At 36.3% G+C, this 18,519-nt stretch overlaps 1 protein-coding gene across 2 annotated transcripts in view; it reads right to left on the bottom strand.

Annotated features, from left to right (window-relative positions):
• g (adaptor-related protein complex 3, delta 1 subunit-like garnet) overlaps window positions 1–18,519 on the bottom strand; it is an 895,910-nt gene that overhangs the window by 46,852 nt on the left and 830,539 nt on the right. For both annotated transcript variants that reach the window (XM_081759537.1, XM_081759539.1), the window contains exon 22: window positions 2,088–2,225. In XM_081759537.1, coding sequence (XP_081615663.1) covers window positions 2,088–2,225 — 138 coding nt within the window. The remainder of the gene's footprint in view (window positions 1–2,087; window positions 2,226–18,519) is intronic.

The following is an 18,519-nucleotide window of genomic DNA, read 5'->3' as shown; positions in this document are numbered from 1 at the left end:
TTTATAAACCCTCTTTGTCTTTCTTTACAAGTTGTTACCCGCAAAAATTGTTGTACATGATTCGAAAAACTTTTCTATCCCATATATCTACTAACCATACTTTAATATAGCTTCGAAAACACACAGTGTAACGCACGTAGTATTTTTCGAACTACCTTACGTGCAGCCATATAGCTACTGCCCTGATAGGGTGCCTACCTCAAAAACAAAACTAATTTTCAGAAAATTTCTCCCGAATTTAAGGACGATTCATACGATATCACTTGAAAGCCTGATTTATTCTAAAGACAATGACGTATGAACGACACGTCAAAGGTATTATGAATACGAGCAGGAGTTTCGTAAATATTTTTTAAATTATTTTTTTAAAATGACATATTTGATACATATAGTTCGAAAATAATTTTTATCTTCATGCACCTACTAACCGTATTTCAATCACTTATCAAATAGCAGACTAGGACATGAAGTATTTTCTGAGATATCTTTCCTAAAGACATCTAAAAGTAGAACCCTAACGGGAGAATCAAAATTAAGAAAGAAAAATCTCTCGCGAAAACTTCAAGAATTTATGAATCATGACACATGGTACGATGCCATTCGAAAACCTGATTAATTATAACCCACAGTTTGTTTTAAAATAATGTGATTTTGAAAGGATATCCTCAAATTCTATTAGTACATCAATGCTTCGAACATTTTTTCGGTCCACGGAACTCTTACGTGTTCCATATATATCTTATAGTGATTTTTATTATGAAGCAATTTTTAAAACATATACTTTATTTGTGCAATTGACTCGAAAAGGTGTATTTAGTTTTCTGCATTTTCTTTCATTTTACATTACAATGGATTCTTTGTTCACGTTTAATCCTTACCCGTGAAAACTGAAGCGATAACGCACTCTCATAGACTTATACGTCATAATAATGCTCCAGCCAATGAGAGTGCATGTGGAGACGAAAATAAATAAATATTTATATGAATTCAAGGTTTCAAGATTACATTTTAGGCCAGGCTTCTAGACCTGTGGGCGAGGCTTCGTAAAAGAAGCGGGAACGGCGACATCCCATTGCGTAAGATGGCTGCTTGAGACTCAGACCTGCATGGCTTTTTTTGGGGGGGGAGGGAGGTAGTCACTATTCTTTTTCTTTTAATTCTTTGTGAATCTACACCAAACAAAGTAAGTATGTAGAACTATTGTTATAACATGTCAAATATAATTAACTAAACTGCGGATGCATTTGATTTAATGATTTCCTCGAGCTTTTATGTGTGTAGTCCGCCTACAATAGGTTTCATATTATGTTACTTAATCACATTGCTGAAGTTACTGTTTGTAAAATAACTCCTAATATTGTGGTTTATAGCGGTTGTTTGTAATGAGGTTGAAACAAAACTTCATTTAGTTTAAACGATATCACAATTTGCAGGGAAGCAGTATTTGTGTGGAGATAGCTTTCTAAGTATTCAGGTTGCCATTAGTGAAGCTATCAATGCACAGGTGCTGGAAGTTCCATTCCTGAGCTTGGTTATCACGTTGTTTTATTTTGTCTCCTGTAGTAATCATTATACATATATATAACAAAAATGAGACACATATGTTAAATACATAAACCATTTATGAAGAAAGCGCGTCAAACTTAAGATCACTGTTTAGTTTCGTGATTAGTAGAACGGATAAACCCGTTGCTTACTGAAAATGTTTCTGGTAGAATCAGAATTGGTTATAGTGATTCTCCTTTTCTGATTTCACGTAAATTTTTGATTGATACTTATCTTTTATCAGTAAAAGTATAGCCCAGCTCGACTTCCATGTAAGTCAGCCAGGACGCACACAGAATGTACATTAAAATTAACGATGATAGTTCTCGCAACAGTCTATTAAATCTGAGAAGCATTTTTTTTTTTAAATATATATAACGTATACAATCTTGATATTATATTATAGTGAATGAATATTATCGTCTTTTGTGAATAATTATTTCTGATGCAAGTTTTGGACTCGAATAAAGATCCAGATTTGCAATTCATTATACAAACCGTTGAAGTATTCATTTACTTCTCAGTATAACAAGCGTACTTACCCCTTTAAGTAGTCGTATATTTGGAGTATCTAGGACATTAAAATCTAACTGTTTTACTAACGAGAAGCTTCGGTTGGTAAATATTATTGAAACTACAATCTGGTCCCTTTCATGAGGAAGTAATCTCGTCTCATACATCTGAAAAAGAAATTGGAAATGATAATGTTACTATTTTATATGCGTACACTGAATTAAAAAGCGCTAGGGTGTTCTACAGTTTATCTTAAAATAACTACATTTTTGTTTCGTGTTTACAGTGAGACGTCAACAATTTTAAACTAGTAATAAACCTCGCTTTGGTAGTATACTCAATGTGAAGACCAGTCTACAGCTGGTATTACACTATCAGAAACTGACAATTAGCCCTAGTGATTCTCTCCGAACCTCAAAATCTTATTTAGAATATTTGATAAAGCTTCCTGAGCTCTATTTACAATGAATGCGTTATTTCTTTAACCTCTACAGTATAAAGTTGCAGAAAAATTGTATTTACAATTAAGGGTAATAAATGCCTCTACTGATACCCGAAAGGATATAATAAGAAACGAAAATTTACTCGATTTCTGACTGTCGGAATGAGCCTGATCAACTTACTTTTGACGTATAACCGTATGCATATTACAAATACAATGATAACATTGTTTTACAAGGGTTGTATTTCTGAAATGAAATTTTGTACTATGAAAGGAATGCGACATGAAAGTTCAAATGAGACATCCGATTTGATCCGTCAGGGATAGTTTACGAGTAATTCAAGCATTCATGTACATATATTCATATACATGCTAAACACAGTATTTGGTGACAAAAGGGAATTTGGAAAGTAAGACCTTGCAACATTGACAGCTTTCAGTTTTCAGAGGTTGGCAAAACTTGCCCGACAGTGTTTTGTTGTTGCAATGTGATGTTGGGAGTAGTTTGTGAATTAAACTGAGCGTGTGAATCTGGTATTTTATCGGGTGTTAGTACTACTTACTGTATGTAAATTGAATGCTGTGGATTAATTTTGTTTGTGTTTAAGTGAAGTAAAAAAAAAAAAAAAAAAAAAAAAAATGCTTCGCACTCGGGCTGTAAGTACGCAGCTAACAACTTCTGTTACGTTTGTGGCGAGTTCACCTTCGTGAGGAACAGGAAGAAAATCACACCCATCATCAAGAAAGCACATAAGCAGTACTTTGGCGTCGGAGCTGGTGATTTTGATAAGAAGTGGTCACCTAATATGTGTTGTGCTACATATTATTGTAAATTAATTAAGTGGTGGCAAGGAAAAAATGTTTCATTATTTGCTGTACCGATGGTTTGGAGGGAACCAAGGGACCATTTGACAGACTGTTATTTCTGCTTAACCAAAATTCAGGGATTCACGAACAGCAAATCAAAGAAACATATTGTTTATCCGGATCTGCCGTCAGCAAGACAACCTGTGGCACATTCTGAAGCTTTACTAGTTCCTTTAACGCCCACAGATATAGAAGAGATGAGTGATAGTGAAGAAAGTAGCACTACAGAACTTACATCTTCTCCGGAAGAAAGAAGGGATCCCCCGTATCAAGGCACGAGTACTCCCATGCCACGTGTATTACAGCAGGATGATTTAAATGATTTAGTGCGAGACTTAGGACTCAGTAAACAAAAAAGAAGGAACATAACCTCCACGAAACAACCAACATAACCTTCAGGAACAGAGAACGTGCTTTTGTGTCTTATTTTGCCAGTGATAGTTCCGTGACATTCTGCAATGATGTTCATGGATTAATGACAGCCTTGCACATAACATACGAACCTGGTGAATGGAGATTATTTTTGGATGTTTCGAAGAATAGCTTAAAAGGTGTATTGCTGCATATCGGGAATAAACTGCCTTCAATCCCAGTTGCATATGCCACTTTTATCAAAGAGAGTTATGGAATTTTCAGAAAGATATTGACCTTAAAAAGTGAATACAACAAAGTGAATAAGTACAGTGAACATAAGTCGAAGTTGTGTTGTGACTTCAAGGTAATAGCATTATTATTAGGGATGCAGCAAGGTTACACGAAGTATGCATGCTTTTTGTGAATGAGATTGTCGGGAAAGAACTTCCCACTATGTGAAAAAGGAGTGGCCTAAACGCAATTGGACAGCTGGTGAAAAGAATGTGCAACGGGACAGTCTTGTAGATCCTAGAAATGTTCTTGTTCCACCCCTACATATAAAACTTGGACTTATTAAACAGCTTGTTAAGGCAATGGATCCCAATGGGCCAGGTTTTGCATATCTTGCTGACAAATTTCCTCGACTGTCAGCTGCAAAAATAAGAGAGGGCGTGTTTGTAGGTCCGCAGATACGAGAACTGCAGAAAGATAGAGGTTTTGAGACATGTCTCACAGAGAAAGAAAAGCGCGCATGGATGAGTTTTATGAAAGTAACCCAAAACTTCCTTGGGAGAAGACGGGACCCTAAATACAAGGAGATGGTGGATGAAATGCTTGCAGCTTATCAGGATTTAGGGTGCAAGATGTCCTTCACGGTGCATATCATGGATTCACATCTGGATTACTTCCCCAGTAATTGCTGTGACATTTCCGATGAACACAGAAAGATTTCATCAAGATATATCTACCATTGAAAAATGCTATGAAGGGAAGTGGATGCTTACCATGCTGGCAGACTATTGCTGGTGTATCATTACAGACAAGAGAGACAGTACAAAAGAAAATAGTAAACCATTATGTACGGTCGACAGCTGTTTCGCATACCTACAATTCTATGTAATATATAGTGTCAACAATATATAGTAATACTTTACAAACACAAACATTACGTGCTGATTACTCCAAAACTATCCCTGATGCAGAAAAACTAAAATCAGATTTGAATTCAGGAGTGAAAATCCTTTTAGAATCACTACTTTGTTACCCAGGAATAGAACTTTTTTTTTTCTTGTAGAACAGTGTAATTAATACGGAAGTCAATGGGACACACTTCTGTTTCAGGTGTAACTGCTCATATCAACTTGCATCCAGGAACAAAACAAATGGAAAACAAACGTTCCTACACTCAATCGAGTTTGCCACCAATTCAGGCGCGTCTAACTGCTCTACTGGAACAGCGTCTGTTCAAATCATTGTGCATGGTGTAAAGGAACCCTCCTGAACTTGACTATTATCTCTTACTAGGACAAACATATACTATCTGTATTTTCAAATATGCAACAGTTAGCAAATTTCTGCTATTCTATATGACTACAATCAATACTATACACAGTGTCTACTGGAGTTGACTTGGATATTTCCAGTGTTTTGCTAAAAAAAAAATTCCAATAAAACATGATAAACTGGAGAAAAAATCGGTGAGTTAAAATCGACGAAAGAACAGTATTTTTTTTTTTCTGGACGTTATTTCTCCCAGAATGTCTGTCGTAATCCACACCAAACAAAGTACAAATTAAAAACGACAGGAAAGAAATTCTTGTTGAATTAACTTTTCCAAAGAAGCCGATTAACAGATCATCTGAAGAAAGAAAAAAATGGCGATGAAAGTAGTAGTAGAAAGGAGTACTAACGATGAAAGTCTAGAAGGCAGGTTAGTACGAAAAATGAAATAGTGATTACCCAAAAACAAAGTCCCAGATCGCAAAAGAATGTGTCTCTGAGAGAGCCTTTTAACACCATAGTCAGGATTGATTGATGTCAAAATTAAAGTGTTATAAATATTATTAATTTTCTTTCTCGAATTATATAGTTTTTCAATGACTGGTCAATTAGCTCTATCACCCAGATGATAACGGTGCAATATTGAAGGGTCTCAAAGGGAACTTTTACATTTCTCCAGTGTTATACAGTAATTTCCAATACATTTACAGCATCGATACAAATTTCCAGTTAATTTTAAGTATTTCAAGTATCAGTAGGCACCCTGCAATAGTAATAAATATATGTTTACTATTAGGATCTGCGACTCTATCATATGGTAGTGGATGTTATGTAAGAGATATAGATTGACATCTAGCAGTGATATCGATCCACATCTGAAATTAACGTCGATCAACATCTAGAAGGAATACCAATATCGATCAGACATCGAAAGCCATCATCGATCGACATCGACATCTATAATATTCCACGGCTCGAGGTTGGGCTTAGTTCGAATATTCACGATGCGATATCGCAATTTCATTTACCCATCAGCTGCCAATGAACATGTGCTACTGGGGTTGGAAAACCTAGTGCCTTTATACTAATCTCCACTACTATATTTCTTTGTACAAGTAATACAAAGAAATTTTTCATTTTAATAACAACTGACCACGTCCGTTAGAAGGGTCGAATGGTGTGTGTGTGTGTGTGTGTGTGTGTTCCCGCATTCCTATCCTTGTTGGTACCTACATATGGTTTAACACTTTATCAGTTGGGACAGGAAAAACTGTTGGGACATTTTCCAGTGCCAACAATTTTTAAGCCTACAGGGGCTTCGTGGCGATCCCCTGGGCATCCTGGGCGAATTTCGGGAAGGTCCCAATAATTATAGAAAAATGTGAGAATGTGTGTAAACCGTGTGTACGCTCTGCCGATTAGCTGCCTCCTGGTGGTCTCACATTTTAACTAAGGGGTGGTGGCCTGGTGGTTTAACTAAGAAACGGTGTGTAAATATGACGCATTCCGCATCTATTTGCACTGCCCTGCTTACGGGATGGAGAAGCGTAAAGGGAGTGGAAAGAGGATGTGAGTCGTGCGGGGGAATAAAAACACAGAAGTAAAATTGCACAGTACTCGTTGGTACCGATACAACCTTGAATTTTTCGTTTGCGCAGTCGCGTTGACTCTCATAAGCCTGCCTATCACATGACACACAGAGGCTGCTCAGTCTACATTTGGCCAATTTCGACTTATCTAAAAATTTAGAAGAATTCATTTTCCCAAAGCCCGCTCCAGCAATCTAAGTCCACAATAGTCCACAGGACTTGCATCTGGAGATTTAAAAGGTACCTCAATGAAAGGTATCACTTGTATACCACTTGCCTCCTCCATCTCCCTGTATAATACGAGGGACGATCGTGAGGTATGTGATGAGGCCTTGTCCATGTGAATGCGCACCAGATTGGCGTCATTTCCGTACATTGTTGGAATCTCATGTTCGTAGATCGGCTCTGATCTGCTCCTGAAAATACTACGAATTTACCTACGAATCTTCAGTTTACCTCGGTAACAGTAGTCAGTAACGACCATGAACCCTTTTGGGAAAGATTCTTTAGACACGGACCCACCTTCTGAAGTTCTTGGCGCCTTTCTCTCAGTGCATGATGGCTCTCGGTTTGCCGCAGTCGGAAAGGTAAATCCATGCTTCATCGAGCGTTACGACGTTTGCCAGATGCCGTTTGTACAGCTTCCGGACATTACACTTTTATTCCTTTTGGTGGGCATCCGTGACAAGATGGCCGCGAGCTTTCATGACTGTTTCCAGCTTGAGTTGATGGTGTAACGTCCGGCTTCCAGTTCCGAAAGACACGTCAAGACGATTAGCCATACACCTTGTGTTGGCGGATTTTCTTGCATTGCCATTTTGCGAAGTTTCCTCTGCATGGTGGAGGTGGCCTTGGTGCATTCCCGCTTCCTAGGCATCTTCGTTGGTGATCCAAATGGTGGAGCTTCGTTGCCCTTGTACTTTTTAATAACATTTTTTATTCCACTTAAACTGATGTTGCAACCATTCTTCTTGCACTGTTTTCTAATGATAGAAACACTAAAGTGGGCGTCATAAAGAGCCGCAACATAGCCTTCTCAAAACCGGCTTAGTTTGGGCGGCATTTTGGTCACAGAGCGGAAACCCACACACTTGGAAACAAATTTAACACAACATTCACAACAATGGTCCTGTTTTGTGCGTTATTGTCGTCCGCGCGGAAAAACAACTCCGTTCCCAGGAAGCCACTGTACAACACTGTAGGACGCCACGAGCTAGGTCGGGTGAGTCCACTCTGCCCGGGAGGGGGAAGGAACGAAATCGGCCAAACGTAGGCTGAACAACCTCTGTAAGTAAAGGAGAAGGTGGGTTGAAATCAGGGGCAGCATTGATCGCAATTGGAGAAACGTGTATGCATATGTTTGAAACTCGTACTTCCAGAAACGATGGGAACAGAAACAAAGATTGTGATAAATGAATGGAAGCGAGGCTAGCGTAAAACATATACAGCGCATGATCTTATCGGGACACAATTATTGTTTCTATCTGCACACGTATTTCGACCTTCTGTTGCTCCAGATAAAAAGGTCTGGGACCAGTGTCTGAAGCGAAAGTTAATTCATTTGAACAAGAGCAGAAACAAGTGTATGCTTAGAGGTACACTAGAATGGTCTAAGATTTAAGCCTTACAAACACATTTGCCAATCACAGATTCATACATAACTACATAAGGTGTTCCAAATTTCACACTATTTTATTCCCTTCTTTTGTCGAACAGAACTCATTAGTTTAAACATAATAAACTAAATATTTATTTTAACCTTTAATAAATAAAAAATTTACAATGGTAGTATACCAATATGTCGTATACGGATTCGTTAAATTAATTCAAACATATGGAGTAGGAAACACGTAAGATGTCGCGAAGGACAGGCAGCGACCGCAGTCCGTGATTGTTGGAGGTGGTGATAGGGCTAACTACGTATTCTGTGAGTCTCAGTAGAATAGTGTGTGCTTGTATCGAGCAAATGGTCATAAAGTAAAATAAGTTAACTCTAATTTCCAAAGAGGTCATATTAACGCTCGGCTATATGGTGTGAGCGTGGTGAAAGTAGTAAGTGTGCTGAGTGTGTCGCGAGTAACAACATTTAGGTGACGGTCAAAGTGATGAAATCTTACAAAATTTACGGGGAAACCACATCCTCGAAAAGGAACAGTGGTTAAAACAAAATAATCGGTGACAGGTCCCACCTACAGCTGTGCGATATTTCGATATGTCGATTGATAGATATTTTTAAGTATCGAAAACTTTTAAGATCGATGTTTTTAATATTTCGATATTTCAATATTTTTCAATATTTCGGTATTATTCAGTACTACGATATTACGATTCTTTGATACTTTTATTGCTTTAATATATTCATGTTTAGCAATATTTCGATATTTTCTATTTAACCTCTTCAATCCCAGGTATTCATCTGCAATCGTAAATTTATATATTTGTGCATTTGTATCGTAGAAAAAGCAAATTTGTATATTTTTAAATTGGAGTGCTATAAAACATACAAATGACGTTTTGTAAGAAGACAATACCTAGGTATATTTATGTTTATAACCCGAAGCTGTATAATCGAAAAAATAAAGAAAACCTGTGAATTTCAGTATATTATCTAGTGGACTATGTATTTTAGTATTATTCAACTGTCAAAATACGAGCACAATATGTTAAAGGTGTCTACCAAAGGCGGCTCGTAAGGTAAATTACGACAGTAAAAAGTAAAGTGGTATTGCTTCAAACAGACGAAAAATTTTCTTGTGTTCTAACTGTTGAGAACGAAAATAAGAACAGTAAGTAACACTTCTTCTCTCAGTTTGATGCGACAAAATTTTTAATTTTTACGGAAACGACTTCCCTCCTGAGCCGAGTCTGGTGTCTAAATGATAATATTTATTATTATTATGTCCCTTCTTTCTCCTTCTGTATTTCATATGTGTTTTACTTTGTATGCAAATCGTAAGGGCAATTTCTATTTTTCTCAATGCGCAAAAACATCTTTCACTTAGCGCACTTGAAACTTATTGATTTCGAACACCCAACCTTACTCCATCTTTGGTAGATTATGTCTTCGGCTTTTCTTTCTTTCTTCACATATCTGCATCACATTCATCCTTTTCTTCAGATCTTTAGAGTTGTTGATTGATTCAGGGTTTAGCATCCTGTACAACACCGAGACTATAGGAAACGTGAAATACAGGTTAACGCGGGATCCTAACCACATCAGCTCCCACCAGAAATCGAACCCGAGTTTCACGCACTTAAGGCGCGCATGCTAACCATGTAACCACTAGGGAATATGAAAGCGGAAATCCAGTATCCTTCTAAGAGTATCCGAAATTAAAATTCCTTTCTATGGGCTATCAACGAATTCACTAAATACACCTCCACTCAATGCCAATGTACCCAACACTACAAGAGAACTGAAGAAGAAAACTAAAATTATCCAAAATATTTGTGTTGGAAAGGACGCGACCCTAGCTGTGCAAAACGCAAAACGAAAGAGCCCATAGGGAATGAAATAAAATCGTTTACAGTTACGTACCACGGTTATGCCGGCTAGGCAAAAGAAGACAGTAATGGTGAGTAATAAATGAAATGGTGGAATGAAAATGGGAGGAAACTGAAGAACCCCGAGAAAACCCATGCACACGGTGTTTGTCCACCACAAAATTTATTTGGCGTAATCGAACCAGGGCCCATAGGGAATAATAGAGAAGAAAATAACATAACTGGAGACAAAAATAGGTTAAGCCATCACTGCTGAACAAATTGTATTGTGGGAGAGGCGATAATACATCGGACAGGGAAAGGGACAAATATTACAATTTATGGTGGTATTAAAGCTGACAATTCTCATATCAGGACGATAAAATTGCTGAGAATCGCAACGATGAAAATTCGTTTCAAGTGGTCTACTTGTGCTGGCAAAGAGATATAATGAATTATATAATACTGTAGTAGAGACAACAACAGTATTTCTTTTCACAATGTGAATACGGTAGACTTCGAAACTATGCACATTCAATATTAAAATTGGTTGCAGAAGATATATAGCTTTCGATTACAATAGAGGAATAAGATTAGAGATAACATGTTCTTCGGACGCTGAATACACAACAAAAAGTTTTATATATTATCGTTTCTGCTCTATGGATATCAACAACGAAACTGGAAGTAGTATTCGGTTTTACTCGTTTTGCTTTTAGTGCCAAGATAAGAGTAAAAAAAATAAATTCTTGGGACGATGAATCGAATACAGAAAACTGCTTTTCGCTATCAATTTCCATTTTGGTGTATGGAGATCAACGTTAAAACCAGAAATTGTCTACTTTGACCACTTCCTATTTAAACTGGTCAAAGATGAGATGGATCCTTGGAACCTTGAATCGATCACAGAGAACAGATTCTCATACATATCTTTCAGTTTTATCTCAATGGGGATCAATACTGACACTAGAAGCAGTAGTAATTTCTTTACCATTTCCGGTTTAATAGATAGATAGATAGACATAGAGATAGATAGATAGATAGATAGAGAGAGAGAGAGAGAGAGAGAGAGAAGATGGTATATTTTCTCGAGATGCTCAATTACTTCTAGAAAACCGCCTGTCGCTATCTGTTACTGCGTTCGTTCTATGGTAATCAGTGTTGAAACCGTAAAAGGCTGATTTATACTACTTCCGGTTTTAGAAAAGCGTTAACGGAGGAAATGGGATCTATACTTGGATGGCGAATCAATTCCAGAAAACCGCTTCTTGATATACCTTGCGGTTTTCTCCCTGTACGGAGATCGATATTGGAACCTTAATTATAACTTTCTTCAAACGCCAAGTTAAATAGCTTAGAAAAGGTTTCCTACTCCTTAAACAGCAGTGAAGCGACGTTGTCATTTTGTGGCACATGACGGTACAGACACACGAATTTTGTACTACTATGATTTTTGTCAATATCTGTCGCAGTACCTAGATATATGGCGTATGATTGGCTACCACTCATGTAGGTTCTAATCTTTTAAAAAAATATAGTAATAAATTTCTGTTTTTAGCAGACAGACACGGGTGATGATATCTTCCCTTGACACTCTCAATCCATTCCAGAAGACAACTTGTCGTTATATATTGCCGCTTTTATTCTATGGCGATTAATCATGAAACCGGATTCGGTTGACCGGTTTAAATAGAGACTTATCAGAGGTATTAAGTCTATTCTTCAGCCGCATAATAGATTCCAGAAATCGCTTCTTTCTATATCTTACTTTCGCTCTCTCTCTCTCTCTCTCTTTCTATGTAGATCAATACTGAAACCGGAAACAGTAGTAAAATATTACAATTTCGGATTATAGTAAGGAAATACAGATTTTTTTTGAGACACAGAATCGATTTCTGGAAACTATTTGTCAATATCTAGTACAGCTTTTGTTTCATGCCAATCAATGGTACCTGAAAGAATTTCTACCATTTCTGTTTGAACAGGATATTAATGGAGTAAAACGGAATCTATCTTGGGACGCTGAATCAATAAAAAAATTGGTTTTCGATATATCTTACCGTTTTTTCTATGGATATCAATGTTGAAACCGGAAGTAATAGCAAATTTATAATGCTTTCGGTTTTAATACCATGTGGATGAGGATTCTATAATCTTTCAATATTGAATTGATTCCTAAAAGCAACAACGTGTTCTGCAGCTCTTTTCAAGTGAGAAGTTACATGAGTGGTAGCCAATGATACGAGATGTTTCCAGGTAGCTCATCTGGCATTGACAATAATCATAGCAGTGCGAAAAGTCCGTGTGTCTATATACTGTCACCTGCTCCAAAATAAAAATGACGCTTCACTACTATTGGATGCAGCATAAAGTCCGCTCAAGGCCATGTAACTTGTCATTTGAAAAGATTTTTGATTATTACTGTTAGTTTTAAGGCGATCAATGTTGAGACTGCATAAGGTTGACTTTTACCACTTAAGACTTTAATAGCGGATTAACAGAGGATAAGATGGTACCTATTCTTGAGACGCTGAATCGATTTTCGAAAACTACTTCTCGATATATCTTACCATTTTTTGGTCTAATCCCCGTCGACAAATGGAAGGACGGTTTAGTCGTTCTGTAAGACTTCCGATATCAGGGTGTCTACTGCAATACCAGAAAGTAAATTCATGACTTTTCATGACCTTTTTGTTCAAATTTTCATGACCATGGCGATAAAAATTTACCATTAGTAATAATAAACCCCTACCATCAGTGGTGCATCGGTTAAGATGAAGATCACGTTATGTTCTTATTTGTCTAATGTACATAATGTCGATTAGCTGACAACTAATTTTAAAATGCAAGAGCAATTTAAAAGGCAGTAAACAAATTTTTAATTGCGGTTTAAAAAGACAAAACAAATTATAAAAGAAATTAGTTTTAAAAAAATAGATCATCAAATTTAAAATATGCAAACTCAAACGAATAGGATTATTTGCATACGTCTAAAGGCCCAAAAATACACAATTTACATTTCTTAGAAGTAAAGAAATAGCAGATCAGAAAATTGGACAGTAAAAAGTTGTTCCTATATTACAGAGACTAGAAGATGAAATGGGAAGCAGCTAGGAAGACAGTAAAGTACCAGTTAGCCAGCACTAACTGGTGGGGGAAATTCTCACAATTACTGACCTGATACAACTGTTTCAGTACATGCAATATGAGGTATAAAAGTATGAAGTATAAAAATATACTCTGAGATTTCAGATTTTCATGACCAGTTGGGTAAATAAAGGACTTTTTCATGGCTTTCATGACCACTAAGCAAAATATATGACTTTTTCATGACTTTCATGACCAGTAGACACCCTGGATATTTATGCATAGCATAGTTTGAAAGTTTAAAAATTGAAACTCACTAGCTTTTAATTCAAATATCCATCCAATTGCCTTATCATTTCAACAAAAATTTAGTTAACTCTACAGGCATTATAATTCTTTTATTGTGCCCATCAATTATAATATTCAAGAGACGCCCATGCTTATATAGAGTTACTCTATGCTCATCCGGTAACATTTTGTCTGTTATGAGAATTTTTTTTTTTTTTTTTTTAACATTTTCATATTTTTTGATTGAGTAGCCTAGAGCTTCAGCAGAACCCGTGTCATGACGCGCTCACACGTTCCCTCATTTTAGTGTTTACAGGAATGTTTCCCTTTATCATAAAATATTAGTCCATTATGAAGCATTGGATAATTCAATTATTTTCAAACACAAGCATACCTAAGAAAAAGGTATTTAAAAGTTTTGAGCATTTTGGTTTGGATCAAGTTTCAGCTGCCTTTTTATCATAACTTAATCAACTGAGGTATCAGCAGATTTAGCTTCGTATCATGAATAAGAGTATTCCTTAAATATTTCTCGTTCTACTCTATTCTATATTCTTAAGAGGAGACTAAGGCTACTTTGGTCATTAGTAACATGTAAACGAAAATAATAATAAATGGTATCTATTAAGAATGCCAAATTTTTGAGTGACTCAATTAAAATTTAAGCTTCGTAAAAAAATCTCAGATTTAGAAGGCAAAAATCCTCACCACCTGGAACGACATTTTGGGAGGGCATAGAGGGTAATTGTCACTCCTAGTTTTCACAAATACAGACCATTTAATAAATTATATACTACTATACTATATAAAGCGTCAAATTCTTATGTCGGTGAACGATCTTGCCCCACCCCACCGGCTAAAATCTAACACGATTTGAAATGACGCCCGTGCTCATCACTGAAACATGGCATTCAATAAGTATATTACAATATGAAGCATTTGATATAGGTTACAGTAACCGTAACACTTGGATTAAAAGCAATTGTAGCATAATTACAAGAATTCTTTACTGTTTTATTTCTGTAAGGTTAAATCTTGCGTCCAAATCATTTTGTATGGAATACTGTTTTAACAGTTGTGTTTACCTTTATATGTAGGTATGTATTGAATGCATGCTTTCATTTTTACTTTAAGTCCATGTACACACCAAATTTACAATCCTTTTAGAAAGTTGTAAGAAAATAATACACTCGTGTCCCAAACTTAAATGACCTAAGACCCTCATATATCAGGTTTCATGAATGTCGGTTAGGGTCAGCAATAGAATACATGAGGTAACATTATAGTCATTTTGTTCATGGTGTGTCTGTACTAAAACAGTGTATCAAATACTGCCAATATTTAAGGAAACCGCATCTTATGTCGAACCTCATGTCCAGAATGCAAAAAAGACTAGGACAGTAGAGCATTCACATGCAGGACTCAGTATGGAGTATGCTCTCCTCGAAGAGAAACGCACTACTAACATCGACGTGGCGTACTGGAAACGATTGACAAGCAGTTCTTGTTGCAGGGGCTGTCACTTCTCCGTGAGAGTTTGTCGAAAGTCTGGAAGAGTACTTGGTGGAGGTATATGCTGGGCAACACGTCTCCCTAGAGCATCCCAAAAGCATGCTCTATGGGGTTGAACTCCAGGGAATACGCTGGCTATAAGATTTAATGAATATCCTCATCCTCAAGAAAGACGGCCACGGCAGCTGTACGATGCGGACAAGCATTGACATTCATAAAACGAAACTTTGGACCGAAAGCTCTACGAAACAAACGAACATAACGGAGAATGACATCAATGCAACATCTGGCCTCTGTTATAGTCCCTCCTTCTACGAACTGCAGCTCACTAAGTCCGTTCAATAACACAATTGCATCTTTCGTGCCCTTACCTAGCTGAACACGAACTCGGAGACTGATTGTCAGCTGAAAGAGAAATTTTGTAATTTCATTATTAGCTGAGCCTAGGTCTATTCTCACCATCTTTTTACAAGTAGCATTAACAACGTTTCAGCTGTTGTGTGTGATCTATTGGTCTTAACAGTAAGTTCGGATATCTTATAACTAGCTTTCTGTAGTTTTTGCGAAACACCGGGGTGTGTGTAAATAGGCAGATATATTTCTGGAAACCCAGTTATATTTTTCTGTACCAAAAAACTTGTATTATAATTAGAGATGCGAGGGCTCGGAAAAAAAACCCGGCTTTTTTGGAAAAAAAACTCGGTTTTTTCTGCTTCGCTTTTTTTGCTTGGGAAATTTTGGGCTTTTTTGAAAATTCTGCTTTAAATTGATAAACCAGATTTTGTTTCGCTTCTCTACAACACAAAAAGTCATTTAATTAGTGGTTGATGCCGATAATAATATAAAACCTCGAAAATAAACCATGAATTTCGAAAAGATATTTCAAACAGTTTTACTTCTCAACATATTTACATTATGAATTCCAAAGGATTAACCAATGTATATAATAAGATTTTTTTTTAACCTCCTACATACAAAAGTAAGCAGGGTTGGCAAGAGCCATGGTTGTTTTTGAAAATGCCAAAAACCCGTTTTTTGGGGGGAGTTTAAACTAGGCTTTTTTGGTTTAAAACAGGTTTTTTGGGGTTTAGATATTTTGCTTTATGTATTTATATTAAATATTGACAGAAATAAGTTTGTTTCGCCTTGGTGTTATTATGCAACAACGGGGTTATGCTGGAAGAGGTCACATAAGCTTAAAGAAGTCCGGTCAGTAAATTTCTTAAATTGAGAAACTCCCGCCCTAGCCATCGGGAAAATCCCGTCATTACTCTAAATGTAAAACAATAACGGAAAAAATCCTGTTATTGCTTTGCATGTAAAATTTAAAGGTCAACGTATCATAATCAGTACGCTAAAACTGAGGTATTAAATTACAAATTTAGTGCGTACATATAATTGAAAATACAATCCAAGCTAATGTTGGAAGCTACGTAGGCAATCGATAAATTTTGTCAATTTATATCAGTATATTTAAGCAACCTTGGCTTCTTTATAAAACAACAGGCATTCAGGCATGCAGAAATATACAATTTAGTTTCGTTTCGTATGTTTAGGCTTAACATCCTTACGTAATACCGAGGTTATCAAAGAGAAGACTTTCGCTTAAAGTGACATCCGAACCGCTACTTTGTTTACGCATGAAAGAAAGGTTGTGGTTCGACCGAGAATTGAACATGGAATACCTTGATTAAAAGGTGAAAAGGGAATAAAACTAATACAGATGGTTTGATGTATGGAAACGTCACCATGAAGTTCACACGATTCGCATTTTTCGTACCTTTTATTTTTTTTTCGGTTTAAACCAGTTGTTTATTTTTTAAAAAAAGAAGAAAAACAGCTGGTGTAAACCAGCCAACCCTAAAAGTAAATACTTCTTTTTAAAAAATACTCAAATAAGTAGCAAAATTCTATGTAGTATTTTTACTTCAAAATATTCCATACCCTCTTTTTGGAACAAAATAAAATTAAAATAAAACATAAGAAAAATACTTAGATTTATATGATACACTTAAAGGCTGCACACCTAGAGCTTTTGGTTTTGTATATTCTTGAAATTCTACAGTTTTATATAAGCACCATCACGGTTTATTCAGTCCTCAAGTTTTCTGTATTTTTAACAAGAGGGATTGAACATGAAGGGTGTGAGATAAGAACATGGTAACCCATAATTTTACTATTTTAAGAAATTAGAAATTTTCTGCTGCACAATCCATTTTGAAAGTCGGAAAGCTGATTTTTCACATAAGTCTATACATGAGGGATTAAACGAAGCGGTATGCGTTGCTGCCTATCTGATGCTGCGTAACTCAGCAATTGAAAATTTGTTAGTTACCATGTTCTTGGCTCACACCCTTCATATCATTATGGAACTCTCCCCACCCCACCAACACACACACACACACAAAAAAAAAAGGACTACGGAATATATTTAAGTTAAGATAAATACAACTGCACAACAAACATGATTGACTGGAGCTTTTGCGCTTCTATCGAGAAGTCCGGAATTCAACTCAGCATTCGACCATTCTGACAAAACTTTTCTTCATTCCATCTATGAAGTAGAAATAGTGCGTGTACTGTGAGTTGGCTGACTTCATTTCTTATTGTTTTTAAATCATTATTATTACTAATTACCAGCAGTGACGGTTTTGCGAGGGTTAGGGGGGGCGGTCTTTCGGACTGAAGCCTGTTCCCCAAAATTACGGAATGTCTAAAACAAACGAAATATCTATTAGTTATGCCTTTACTCATTAACTTTTAAGCTGCCGTCAAATAAAAATTACGAATGTTTAGAAAAACTAAACATTAGTAAGAAAAAAACCCTCCCAAAATACTTTTCTAAATCCGCCACTGATTCTCAGTATAAAATGATCTTCAAGGTTGTATCCGGAAGATTATCGCTAAATATATAAACGAAACGAAATACAGTATTAGTTATGCCTGTACTCATAAACTTCAAGCTCCTCCCAAATAAAATTAGGAGATTTTAGAAAATGAAACAATCAGAGAAACCCGTCCCAAAGTACGTTTCTAAATCCGCTACTGATTATTTGTATAAATTAGTATTCAAGGTTGTATCCGGAAAATTATTGCTAAATCGTTGCACAGCTACAGTATAACAGAAATGTGGAAGTACGGTTAGACGGATATATTGAAAAACGTACGCTTTGACGGATATATAGAAAAACGTAAGTTTAACTTCTGCGTTAGAAGCTACAGCACTAAGCTCTTAGAAATGAAACAGACGACAAACTGAAATGATATCGAGAAGAAAAAATATCGATAAATCAAAAGTTAAAATAAAGGTAAATAGCCTCTAAAATTGCCCTCAAATAC

Source organism: Thermobia domestica, chromosome 5, assembly GCF_964235325.1.
Source record: "Thermobia domestica chromosome 5, izTheDome1.hap1.1, whole genome shotgun sequence".
Taxonomy (NCBI): domain Eukaryota; kingdom Metazoa; phylum Arthropoda; class Insecta; order Zygentoma; family Lepismatidae; genus Thermobia; species Thermobia domestica.
The sequence above is the reverse complement of the archived record's forward strand: the minus strand, read 5'-3'. Positions and strand labels throughout refer to the sequence as shown.